The 12,713-nt window shown below is 43.5% G+C and overlaps 1 protein-coding gene across 1 annotated transcript; it reads right to left on the bottom strand.

Annotated features, from left to right (window-relative positions):
- Window positions 1-1,796: 1,796 nt before the first annotated feature.
- Window positions 1,797-12,228, bottom strand: ARRDC4 (arrestin domain containing 4). The gene is given in 11 exon segments (XM_050713048.1): window positions 1,797-4,450; window positions 4,603-4,757; window positions 5,305-5,467; window positions 6,047-6,303; window positions 7,010-7,112; window positions 8,511-8,658; window positions 8,946-9,012; window positions 10,808-11,186; window positions 11,188-11,265; window positions 11,268-11,318; window positions 12,112-12,228. Coding segments are annotated over 11 exon segments (1,575 nt in total). The 3' UTR covers window positions 1,797-4,393.
- Window positions 12,229-12,713: the final 485 nt, after the last annotated feature.

Genomic DNA, 12,713 nt, shown 5'->3' with positions numbered 1-12,713 from the left:
AGCACCAGCACTTGCTCCTACTTTCACCTTGCATTTCATGTTCTCCTCACCCTACAGGCAGCCAGATGGTTGGTTGTAAGCCAAAACTAAGAAGGATTTCCTCTTTTCTTTTGAAGGGATGGGTGCTCAGAGATTTATCAGTAATACAGTTGTACTTAATCAGATAGAGTCTGTCCTGTGTAACTAAGACAACCCACAGCACATTGCTGGCATAAGCAGCTACTCTAGTGAAGTCCCACTTGAATTACCATTTTGCATTCAATGTCAAACTGCTTTTCATTTTTTGACTTACTTTTGGTCAGTTGTCTTAAAATGCCAGTAATGAAATGATGCTACAGTACAACTTCTGTGTAATATCATTTTATATTAATCATGTGTAAAAATGAACACTACATAATTTAGAGCAAGACTCTCATCCCATCTATGCTACATGTGTGTAAAATTTGAGTATTAGAAACAAATGACCAGGCTCATTGCAGACCTACTTAGTTCTTTAGAGAATCTACTTTACACAGTAGCCTGTACTATCCCTACTGATGTTAAGATATTATATAATCAGCTTTAGGAAAATGCAGTAGTCTGAAAGGCTCTTTTTATGTCCCTGTGCTCATTCACTGCCTCCAAAGAGAGCACTGAAAAGCAGCCCAATTTTACTGGAAAGCAGGCATTTTCTGCTTATTTGGATGGGAAAGTCGTAGGGCAATTGATTATCTTCAAATCAACTTTGGCTGGCAGCTGTGCTCTCCCCAGACTTCTTAATTGAGATCTGTAATACAGACTTAACAGGAGGAGCTAGATGTTCTCTTCGGATGTTCAAATTGGACAGTGAAGTAATGGAACATGCTATTTTAAGAGTTTGGAATATGCCCCAGTTCGGGAGTTAAGTGAGCTCTCTTACTCTGTATGTGAAGTATGTGTTTCCATTCAACTATCAGAAGTGCCTGAGCTGCAAGCACAAGCCTGCAGCATCTCCTCTACCCTTGTATGGAAGAGCACATCATTAACTACCTGTTTAAGCACTAACCCTTTTAATAGACAATTACAGTGTGTCAAGAGAAATAGTCCCCTATAAAGCTTAGCAGTGGATGAAGTAGAATTGCTACTGTGAACTTAGTGCTATGTTATGTTTGGTCTGGTGACCCTGAATATCATCTTCCCCTAGAATTTTTGAAGGTTTGAAGGAGTGGTTCATTGTCTTCCCTCAGAAGTAGAAATAGGAAGAGAGTTGTTTTGTTGTTCAAACCCTTGGGAAGCAGGAACCCGTCAGTGATTTCATCATCTCATTTATGGCTTAGGTGTACTATACATGAGATCAGTATCATTCAACGCAATTTGTCATCTTGTTTCCCCATGATAGGAGCTACTCATTTAGTCAGTACTCTGGTTATCCACTACCACACTTGAATTTTTTGTTTTGAAGATCCCTAAACTCACTGAGTAAACAATTTTCTCCAAAGGAAACACAAACTATCTAGTAATAATACATGAGGTTTTCCTTTCAAAAACACCCCAAACACTTACATCATGCATCCTGCATAATTAAGGGTAAGATATACACTATTAGTCTTGTATTATTGTATAATAGCTATGAGAGCAGGCCATGTTTGAAAAGTTTGTTCCACTTCCTGTTTGGTAAAGCAGTGACAGATGAAGGCAAAGTTTCTGGCTCAGAGAAGTAGGAGACCTACATGTGTTCAAAGTCAGCAGAATAGAGGTAGTTCGAGACAGCACAGCTATTTGTCTCACAGACACTGAAACCACACCGAACAGCACTATGCAGGTTTTACACTTTTATTAACAAAAGAGAGCCCATAGGGCTCATACATTAGTACAAAATACAATCATGTTCCCGTATGTTAAACAACATTTTTTTTCTTTTGTCTCTTTTCAACTGTTTCACAGTTAAGTTATCAAAACAAACCCCCTGCATATTGAACTTATTATTGTGCAAACAGTATTTATTTAAAGGACCAGTTTCTGCACTAAGCCAAGTGTCAGAGAGCAGAATTTGATCTTGTTTTCAACCCCCCTTTGAAGGACCATGTGTGCTTCCTAAGAAGCACATTATAGTTTTTTTTATTTTTTTTTTTTGCAGCAAACAATCTAAGGCCACAGTTTATCTGCAAATAATGAAAAACAATTCAAGGAAAAAAAAAACACATCTTTACCCTTCATGCTTTTGTTTGCTTGACCATGTTTATACCAAACAACTAGCCAGGTAGCACACATCACCTATCAGGTATTAAAGTCAAAAAAAAAGCACCTAATTTTCTTTAAGCTAGTATTTTGAATTGTTAACATGCAAATTAATACACAGCCATAGTGTTTTTCAAGTAGCCATAATGGTATCTGTTTAAGGACATTATGCTTGTTCCCTTTTCCAGGTGATGTAAATCCTGCATTGATTATATGGATTTGCCATCACTTAAATAAAAAGGCCTAAGGAGCTACATCTTGAGACTTAAGTGGAGAAATACTCATTTTTATAATGTCCTTTATAAAACATGCACTCAACTTTTGGTTAAAGCTGCATTTGCTATAGATGACAATACTTAAATTTGCAAATGAGAAAAAGTAACTGCAGTTTAGAAATGTGAATCTCCATCAGCATGGCTTTTACACTGATGTAAAAGTGACTTGAGGTGAAGTGCTAGAAATTCAACAATGTAAGGAAGTCATACCAAAAGAAGACTAAAAATATATATCCATATATGCCTGTAGAAAAAATCCCTGCTTCTTGAATGAAGACAGATTTCATAAAAAAAAAAGCATTCAAACTTTTTTAAACTGCAGTTATGGATGAAATGAAGGAAACTCTATTACTGTTCTCGTAGTTATCTGAAAGTACAATGTTTTAACCACGTGAAGCACTGGGTTTTAAACCCAAACCTTTCTGTAAGACACATGGAGTAATTCTAACAGTTCAAGATCCCCTGTTGTATAAAGACTTGACTGTAAACATGCATATTAAGAATGCTGTGTTTCTGCTCCTTTAAGTGATCTGTTCGTGGTGGGTTACTTATTCCAACTGATGCTTGGCAGGAAGCAAACATTCTACTTTAAATAAAAGCAGCAAAGGGCCAAGTAAAATCACGTGCCTTCGTTCTTAGCAGCAACAAACTCACTGTTCTAAGTGACCTGAGGAAGAAAACATTAGAATATTGCACCAAAACAAAATTAAACAGCATAAACAAACAAGGAAACACAAAAAACAATATGGATAGCAAATGACCAGTGCAGCCCCTGACAACAGATCTATAGACAAAAATGCAGGAGTAATGAGAAGCGTTGTGCCATTATCAGAGGATTTTGTTCCCCTGATGTCTGCTTCCACTTCAGTTATAAGCTGTATCTATTCTGGGTATATTTATGCTTCTCCCTATGCCTCCAATCTCATTCACTAACCAGAGAAACCATTTAGGGTCCCTTTTAGAATCTTGAAGTATGTTGGAGCTTTAACTAGACTTTTTTTTTTTTTTTTTTGAGTCTCAGCTCTGAAAATAAGTGAATTTCCAAAACAGAGGTAGGTTTATAAAGGCTTCTGAATAAATTAAGTGTTGTCCATTTTGCTTAGTACACCTGTCAGCAGAAGGATCTTCCCTTGCCATGCTTCCCCTTATCATGCCATCCATAGACGCAAGATGCAGAAAAAGAACTACACAGTAGAAGAGGCCAGAATAATTCCCTTAAGAAACCCCTTGAAAGAGAGCATAGTGCATAAGCTTGTATCAAAGTTCAGTTTTCTTTTTACAGATTTGTATCTTTCATTCAGTAAATGGTTGCTTTCTTAATATTGCGTAACAGTTATTCTGTCATCCATGATATCTTTAGAATCAGTATAAATGATGAAAAAATTAACACTTGACAGTTAAAAGGGCAGGCTCTCATGAAACGAAGTTAAGCTAAAGTGAAGATTTTGCTCCACATTTTAGTAGCGTTCCGTTCTTGGATGCAGATAGTGTGAAACTGAAGCCCCTTGAGCTCTGGGCAATCTTTTGGAAATATTTTCTTACCCTACGTTCTGTTCTACTACAAAGTTCTGAACATAATTACTTGAATTCTTCCAGAGTGACAAAGTATGAATTCTTTTTCTCTTCAGAAGATCCTTACATTTCCACTGTGCACTTTACGCAGTACATTCACTTTTTAGAACACATTCAGTATTTTCCAGTACTTCTCATGTACCCCAATCATAATTGCTCCTACAACATCCTTTGTGCAGACTAATCCAGAAGATTCTCCTCCATCACCAAACGTGCTCATACCTCCGTCTCCATTTTCTTTTGCCTTTTTTTGTACACAGACTTCAGTTTTGAGGAAGAAAAACTGTCTCCTTTTTAGTTGCACTGTCAGCTGAAGCAGCAGAAAGATAAGACATTCATCACAATCCTCTTCAAAGCATGAATGAAACAGGCTGAACTTCTTCTACATCAGTTGGATGTGGATCAACCTACAGAGAGAATGTCAAAAATTACTGCCTATAATTCTTGCATTTTGGAACATCTTTGTTTGGCCATCTGACAGTAAACACACTTAAGATTCAGCAGGGGCTTTTCAAAAAGGTTTTTTTTTTGAAACCTTTTTGTTGTTTATTTTTTTTACCTCTGAATAAAGAGGTGGAGGCTGAAACCGGAACTCTTGTATGTAAGCAAACACAGGACAACACAATTGTTCCTCACAGTCAATTGGTGGTGGATAAGCAGGAACATGTCTGGAAAACTCCTCCTCAGACACTACATCAGCATAATTTGGTGGTGCTGAAACACAGGAGATGATACTACCATCAAATTTGAAAGTATTCACTCACAACAAGACAGTATATGCATTACAGTTTCCAAGACCACAAGGTCCTGTTTATTAAACACTGTACACCGTCAAATTGTATGAAGTGCACTATATTCATAAATATTCTATCTAGAACTTTCTTTTTAGTAAGCATAAGTGATTCTGCAGACATACTACAGATGTGTTTAGGGCTACTCCAGCAACAAACCTATATTGTATCAAGATACACTCAGTAAGTAACTTTAAGGTGCCTACTGCCAAAGTAGAATTCTCACAATCAGAGGTTAGTTATTTCAAGATTCAGTTGCAAGTCAGATAGAGGTGGAGACTTAAGGAAAGCTGGAGCAGGGTATCCTTACCAATACTTGTGGATTTTGAGTTAGATTTGTGTGCCTCACTTCTCCTGAGTCATACTTTAACTGTCTACATCCTTTATTGATCTAGTCCTTGAACTGCCACTGCTATCTTTCTGTTGTAAACAGTACTATGTTGTCTTATGTGAAGTTCAATACATGTTACCTTCAGGGTGTTCTGGTAGGGTTAACGCCAGCCAACTCATATCCACGCTAAACTGGCTGGTAATGCTGGAGTTTCTGCTTGAAAAGCTAATACATGGAATAGTGCCAATCACTAGAGGCATTTCAATCATCAATTTCTTAGCACCAGGAATATGAATATACACCTGTGTGACAACACAAAACAAAAGAGAAAGAGACAGCATTAGACCACATTGATGCTCCTAGAAGCTACAATTCTGCCAATGCATCAGGTTGTTTAAAAATTAGGAGTTTCCTCATCACAGGTATGTTTAGCAAATACTCTGACAGCTTTAGTTATTTTTTTGGCCATTTCCTTCTTTCTACACCTTGTCTAGGTGATATTAGGAAAGATACTAAACATGTTCACAAAAGTAATTTTGCATTTGACTTTCAGTCCTACCTTCCCGCTTCTGATGAGAATGACCAGAAGATCCCACTCAGTTTGAAATACTTTCCCCTTAATATCCTCTGCAGGTACAGAACTAGAAAATATTTCAGAGGAAGCAGCAGCTTATTTTCCCCATCATTCCTATCCTTCAATTTCAGAGCCTCCTCAGTATCTTCAGTCTCTCTCCTGTATATGATATTCATTGGTATTTATTGTCGTTCCCAAATTCAAAATGTGAAAGCTGCTCAGTAAGAAAGTTCTTCTATTCCCAAATTAATGTAGTATTCACGAGTTACACAGGAGTTATATATTTGTAACGAAAATGCATACTTACAGCTAATGAATATTCTACTCGAATAATACAGCAGTCAAGGATAGAGGGGGACACAGGTGGGATTTTCAGAGTTTTCCCATTCCAGGTGTCTGTACTCCCTGAGGCAATATGGTTTCCTCGCACATTGGCAACCATCTGACGGAAACTTTTTGTCTTCCCGCTGGCCAGGTAAGTTTGCGTCTGGAAAATGGCAGCTTTAGGAACAATCAAGCGGGAAGAGCAATTCTCAATTTCTGCATAGATTGGTATGGCTTCCCCTTAAAAACAGAAAAAAATCAATAAATAATTGGTATTTACCAGCTTTCCTTTGGGAACATCAAAGCATGTTATGCAGCACGTACATCATCCGCAATGTTATGAGAACAATACTTGTTAGTTTCCTCAAGCTAGTTTCTTTGCAGAGTGGTATTCAGGCAGAATTATAGCCACCTACTACATTTTATGTATAAACAATGATTCATTCATTTTGAAACATTAAGCATAACATGAACGAGCTATAAAAGCTTTATTTGCAAATTACGCACCAGTCCTCCTTTTATGTAGTGCTAACTCAATTCCAGAATATTTCATCTCCTCAATCTATCTAATGTTATCAAGATGCCAAAGAAGCTGCTAAAGCTCATTCTTACAGAAGTGTAAACCTACACAAATGGGACATTAAAAATAAACTATATCCCCAATTACAATTTTATCCCCACTAAAAGCATCTTGTTCTTCACATTCAGATGTACATGGCTTTTCCACGAGATTACTGTCTAACAGGACTTCCTTTTTCTTTATATTCATGAGGGGGGAGCGAGGGGTGGGGTGAGATAATTTTTCTTAAGACGAATTCATATAGATCTTTATTACCTCCTTAGCAGAGCTATTCTTTCAACTATAAAGTGTTGGCTTTACAGAGATGAAAAATCCTATTAGATGTTTAATATTCACATCTTGAAGGGTGAAGACAACTCCTCTTACCATTACAGTATCCCTTCCTCTCAATTTTGGCACTCAGAGACACTGGCCCAGAGGTGAAAAACCAACAACCAACCATCTTCTCCTGACTTCTTAGAACAGGTGTCTATAAAATAGAGGAGTTGTTTTTTTTTCATTTTATGGCATAAAGTTATCAATCACTTGCAGTTTAATATTAATGCATATCAATTATTGAAATTAATTCTGAAATCCACTTGGATTTGATAATCTTTGTACTATGCAATGGAACTGGCATTTTGTCACCATGTAAAATGGAAACAAGTTTTAGCTATCTGAACACACGACTGTTTTTAAATGGCAGCCAGGATTCAAGATACTTAAAATCATTTACTGGGCACTGCCACCCAGTCGCTGTAATCATGTCTCAAATTTGTGTAGCTTTGCACTTTTTTGGTGGTAGTCCGGTAATCCACGAAAACAGACACTGCTCACTAGATGACCCATTGCCCTCTCCTATGCAATAACCCGTGGTCAACTCAACGCTGTCCTTGCAGTAACTACATACGCTGCCTTCACACTCGTAATGTGTTGCTGAATATAAGGACTACAATCTGCTTACAAATGTCACTGCCAAAACACTTCCGTAAGTTCTAGATCAAGAGAGATTAAAATGTGAGCCAATAAAGAGGAAAAAAGAGTGCTCAAAACATCTAACTACGCTCACATCATGATGAAATGTTAAAATTATCCTAGCATTTTAAATAAAATAGAAATTACTTATTCATATTTAAATGAATAACCATTTAGATCCAGTTGCTATCATGAAAGTGCAAGGTATAATTTTATATTATTTTCATAATATGGGTTGAGATAAAAGAATCCAGCTCATTAGCTTCTATCTAGCCTATTTTCTCATTACTTAATGCCCGATCTTTCTTAGTACTCTACAGTATTTCCAGTGATTATTAGAAGCTCAATGGTTTGATGTGGCCAAATCTGTCATAAGGAAATAACTGAAAAGATCTCTGAAGCAGCTGCATGCACACACTTAATGTTAGAAAACGACATGCAAAATGGAAGGATACGTAACATAATGGCCAGAGCATAAATGACAGGCTGGGCATGATTAATACTCTTCTATAATTACTGTTCCTCAACCTACTATTATTGACGAGTTTAGGACACTGCAGCCCTATGAATGTAGTGGCTCTGGTAAGAGTAACTACTTCATGCTCGTGCATTATTATTAAGCCTTATTTATGCATTTGAAGCCTGCATAACTTTTTGGCAAGAGCACCTAAGCCAGAAGGGTTGTAATCAATGGTATTAAAAAAAGCCACTCTGTTTGCTATTCACACAACCTAAGATCATCTATTTATAGAGAAAAGCTTAGGGAGCTTATATGCTTTCAGAAGTCAGAAAATGACACTCCGGAATAACATGAAAATGGCTAGATGGCTGGGTGGTAACTGTTCATTTTAAATTAATTTTAATTTTTGCAGGTGGCCTTAAGGTAGGAAGGGGGAGTGGAGGACCTTCTTACCAATAAAGCTGGTGAGTTGACGTCGACATGGCTAATGACCTGAAGCTCTGTCTGTACACTTTGATCAGGTGCTGCAGGTCTTTCCAGAATTGCTTTCACATAGTACTGAATACTGCCATACTTCCCAGTGAAAGAGGTCACCAGAGGCCTGAAACAAGCAGTCATAAAACCATTACCATCAGTTTGTAACTCAGTTGCAAAGATGAACAGTTCCTGTATATATATAAAGCATTTACCAATTTACTTCTTGTACTTTTAAGGCTTTAGGGAAACTGTAACAAACAAGGCCAATCTACGTGGTGGTTGATTAAGACAAACATATAAAGCTGAACTATCGGTTTGATATTAAAAACACTTGAGTCAAATTACAGAGTTCATTTTCCACAACAAGCAGTGTCCCAACACAATCCCTTCAGGTTGCATTATTTAACTTACTCTTGTGGGAGTTGAAAGCTGAAGGGAAATTCATGTCTTCCATCTAAAAGAACTAAGTTTTCCTCACCTGTAGAATAAAAACCAATAGTATATTTTAGTTATTCCATAAATAGAACAAAGCAGAGGCTTTTATAAATTATTTATGACTGAAAGCACCCAGATGCAAGGGACTAGAAGAAGCTTTTTACTGATCCCAGTGGGTTCTGGATGGGAGCCCACATTTTATTTATTCTGTGGTGTGATTTCAATGAAAAAAAAAAAATCAAGGAAGCACTGAGACCTTGAGTTTCAGTTCAGGATGCTGGCCAATTTCTAATCCAAAATGGCTTCTGGAAAGCATTATGTTTCTTTTTCTTTTTAACAGGACTGTGATAAAGGAAGTGATTTAGGGAAGTGATTGTCCCTCTATACTCAGCACTGGTGAGACCGCACCTTGAGTACTACGTTCAGTGCTCGTTGTGGGCACCCCACTACAAGCAAGATACTGGTTTGCTGGGACGCATTTGAGAAGAGCGGTGAAACTGGAGAAGGGACTAGAAAACATGACATATGAGGAACGGCTGCTGGAACTGGGGCTGCTGAGTCTGAAGAGGAGGCTGAGGGGAGACTTCATCGCTCTCTACCTGTAACCACCTGAATGGGAGGTTACAGCAAGGTGGATGTTGGTCTCTTTTCTCAGAGAAAGAGTGATAGGACATGAGGAAATTGCCCCAAGTTGTGCCAGGATAGGTTTAGATTGGTTATCACGAAGAATTTCTTCAGAGAAAGGTTGGTCAGGCACTGAAATCAGCTGCCCAGGGAAGCGACAGAGTTGCCATCCCTAGCGGTATTTAAGAGAAGCACGGATTTGGCACCTAGGGAAATGGTTTAGCTGGGGACTTAGTCGTGCCAGGTTGATGGCTGTACTTGATGATGTTTAGGGTCTTTTCCAACCGAAATGATCCTATAGTTCTATGACAGCAGCTGATCTACTTATTCAATTAACAATTCAGCTACCTTCTGTACTAAAAAGCTGCAATTTAAGGCCAGCATTACTATTTTTATTACTAATATACATAATCATAATACATTTTTAGAGGGCCTACTATAGTGATTGAAGGCCTAATAGTTACTTCTCCTACAGATAAACTTGAGAAGTATTTCACCATTACATGATGAAATGCCATTTTCCTTTAATTCTTCAGTACTGCCCTAATGCTGCAGCGCTTGCGTGATTGTTAAAGGTGTTCCTCTTAAGTCATTCCAAAAGCGAGCTGGCTGCTTGCAGAGTCTTTCACTGGTGACTTCAGGTGCTGCTTACAGTAATTTGTGAAGAGCTAACCCCTGCGGGACACGTTATGTAGGAGACCAACGTAACAAACCAAGTGAAAACTGGAGGCTGTGTTTCTGGACCTGTGGCTCACGGTGCAGCAGTCATCAGAGAACGGCTCGGGCTGGATGGGACCTCCGAGCCCATCTGGCTCCAAGCCCCCGCCATGGGCAGGGACACCACTCACTAGCTCAGGTCGCTCAGGGCCTCACGTAACCTGCTGCTGACCACCTCCAGGGATGGGGCACCCACAGCTTCTCTGGGCAGCCTGTCCCAGCGCCTCACCACCCACAGAGCGAAGGATTTTCTCCTAACCTCTAACCTAAACCTCTCCCCTTTTACCTTAAAACCCCTCCCTCGTCCTGCCATCCCGCCTGCCCAAGCCTCAGGACTCGACCAAACCGGGCCGAGCCTTCTCCTCGAGTACACCGCGGGCTGCGGCCGCCGCGGGGGCTGCTCCCCGCACCTCTATGCCCCCCCCAGCCGCCTCCCGGCCCCCGCAGGGGGCAGAGCTCCCCCCTCACCCCCTCTCCCGCCCCCCCCATCCCCTCACCTCCGCGCGGCTCCCGCAGCAGGCTCTGCCGGACGTCCAGGTACCGCACCTCCGCCTCCCTTCGCGGCCCCACCGGCCCCGCCGCCGCCCCGCAGGCTCTCCCGGGGACCGCTCCTCCTCCTCCTCCTCCTCCGCCGCTGCCCGCCGCCGCCTCGCCCCACGCCACCCGGGCCCGGCCCGCGGCCTCCAGGCGCAGCCCGCGGAGCGGCAGCGGTCTCGCCAGCTCCAGCAGCACCCGGCCGCGCACCGTGTCCCCGCTGCAGTAGCCGCCGCCGCCCGGCCGCGCCTCGTCCTGCAGCACCAGGGCCAGCGCCCGCACCGCCCCGCCGCCGGGCCCGCAGCCGGCCGCCGCCATCTTGGCGTCCCGGCTCCCCCCCCCCGGGCAGGGCCGCGGCCGCCGCCGTCGGTGCCTTTAAAACCCGCCCGGCTCCGCCGGAGCCCGCAGCGCCGAGCCCCGCCCCTCCCGCCCGGCTCCGATTGGTCGCCCCGCGGCTCCCCGCCTCGCCGTTCGCTCGCCCCCAGTTTGGTTTCGGCGGAGGGGTGCGCGTCACGCGGCGTGATCGCCGCCCTCCAGCCAATGGGGTGGGGGGAGGAGGCGCGTGGACAGAGCGCCGATTGGCGGGGAGGCTGCAGGGCAGCGGAGGGGCGGCCAATGGCGGGGCGAGGCCGCCACGTGCGCGGCCCGTGGGTAAACAGGCGGGGAGGGGCCGGGACAGGCCGCGGGGAGGGGCGAGGGCGGGCCCGGGGTGGGGCCTCCTGGGCGTGGGGGGGCTGGGTAAGGGCTGAGGGTTGGGGACTGGGGTTTGGGGAATGGGGACAGGGGAATGGGGGCTGGAGGGTGGAGATTTGGGGGCTGGGGACAGGGGCTTGGGGTTGAGGACTAGGGAATGGAGGCTGGGGGCTGGGGGCTGGGGGCTGGGGGCTGGAGGCTGGAGGCTGGAGGCCTGAGGGCAGCCCACGGCCATCAGCGGGCTTCCGTTCCTGTCAGCAGGGCCGGGGCAGGAGCTCGGAGCAGGCGTTGCGTTGCCATCAGGCTCAGCCTCGCCCCGCGGGCGGTGGGACTCACAGAATACAAAACAAAGCAAAGATTGGTGGTGTGGTGGTACCCCCTCAGTTTACCTCAGGGAGGCTGTGCCCTGCCCTCGCTGTACACGCACCTGCTGAATTCCCTCCGCTCCATCACCAGCTGGTGCCCCGCTGGGGAGCTCGTGCCTTCGGGGTGCGAAGTGGCCACGCAGGGCCGCGTGCCGCTAGGCCTCAGCAGCACGGCCGAAGCCTTTCCGTACAAACTCTGCAGGTCATACTTGACAAATCCGCCCACAAGCATAAAAGCAAGGCTGGTTATTCCCAATTCTTAGCAGTACAAATTTAGAAAAGCCGCTGGCGCCTGTAGGAAGAGCGGGAAGGCTATCTGTGTCCATAGGGGAACAGGGCAGGACCCAGCAGCCTGGCGGCTGTGCGGCTCTGAGCCATGGCCAGCCTGATACGCATTACAAAACCAAACGGTGTGCCTGCACCGGAGGGTTGCTGAAGTTAATTTTGTTTAGGAAGTGTCACACTTTGTCATCGCCTGAGTCTGCAGCAGGGCCTCTCCCTGAAGGTGTGTGCGGGGAACGACCAGCTGCGTTCCCATCGCTGACAGGAGGCATTGCCCTGCCCGAGTCACCCGCGTGCCCGACGCTTCCAGCAGCTGCTGCTTCCTGCATTTTTCTATCCCTCGTGAGCACTGGAAAGGAGCAGCCTGGTGCTTCCCTGTTGACTCAGGTAATTACCAGAATTAGTAAAAAATGGCTTCCACACTCAGAGCCTCGGCTTTTAACTACCTGACGTGATAACCTCAGGGTTCCTCAGGATTTGTGGCATACCTCTGTGATATCCTGTCCCCTGAAATGTACGCTCATGTTCA

Source organism: Cygnus atratus, chromosome 11 (assembly GCF_013377495.2).
Source record: "Cygnus atratus isolate AKBS03 ecotype Queensland, Australia chromosome 11, CAtr_DNAZoo_HiC_assembly, whole genome shotgun sequence".
NCBI lineage: Eukaryota > Metazoa > Chordata > Aves > Anseriformes > Anatidae > Cygnus > Cygnus atratus.
Note: the sequence above shows the minus strand (reverse complement) of the source record. Positions and strands in the feature narration are given on the sequence as shown.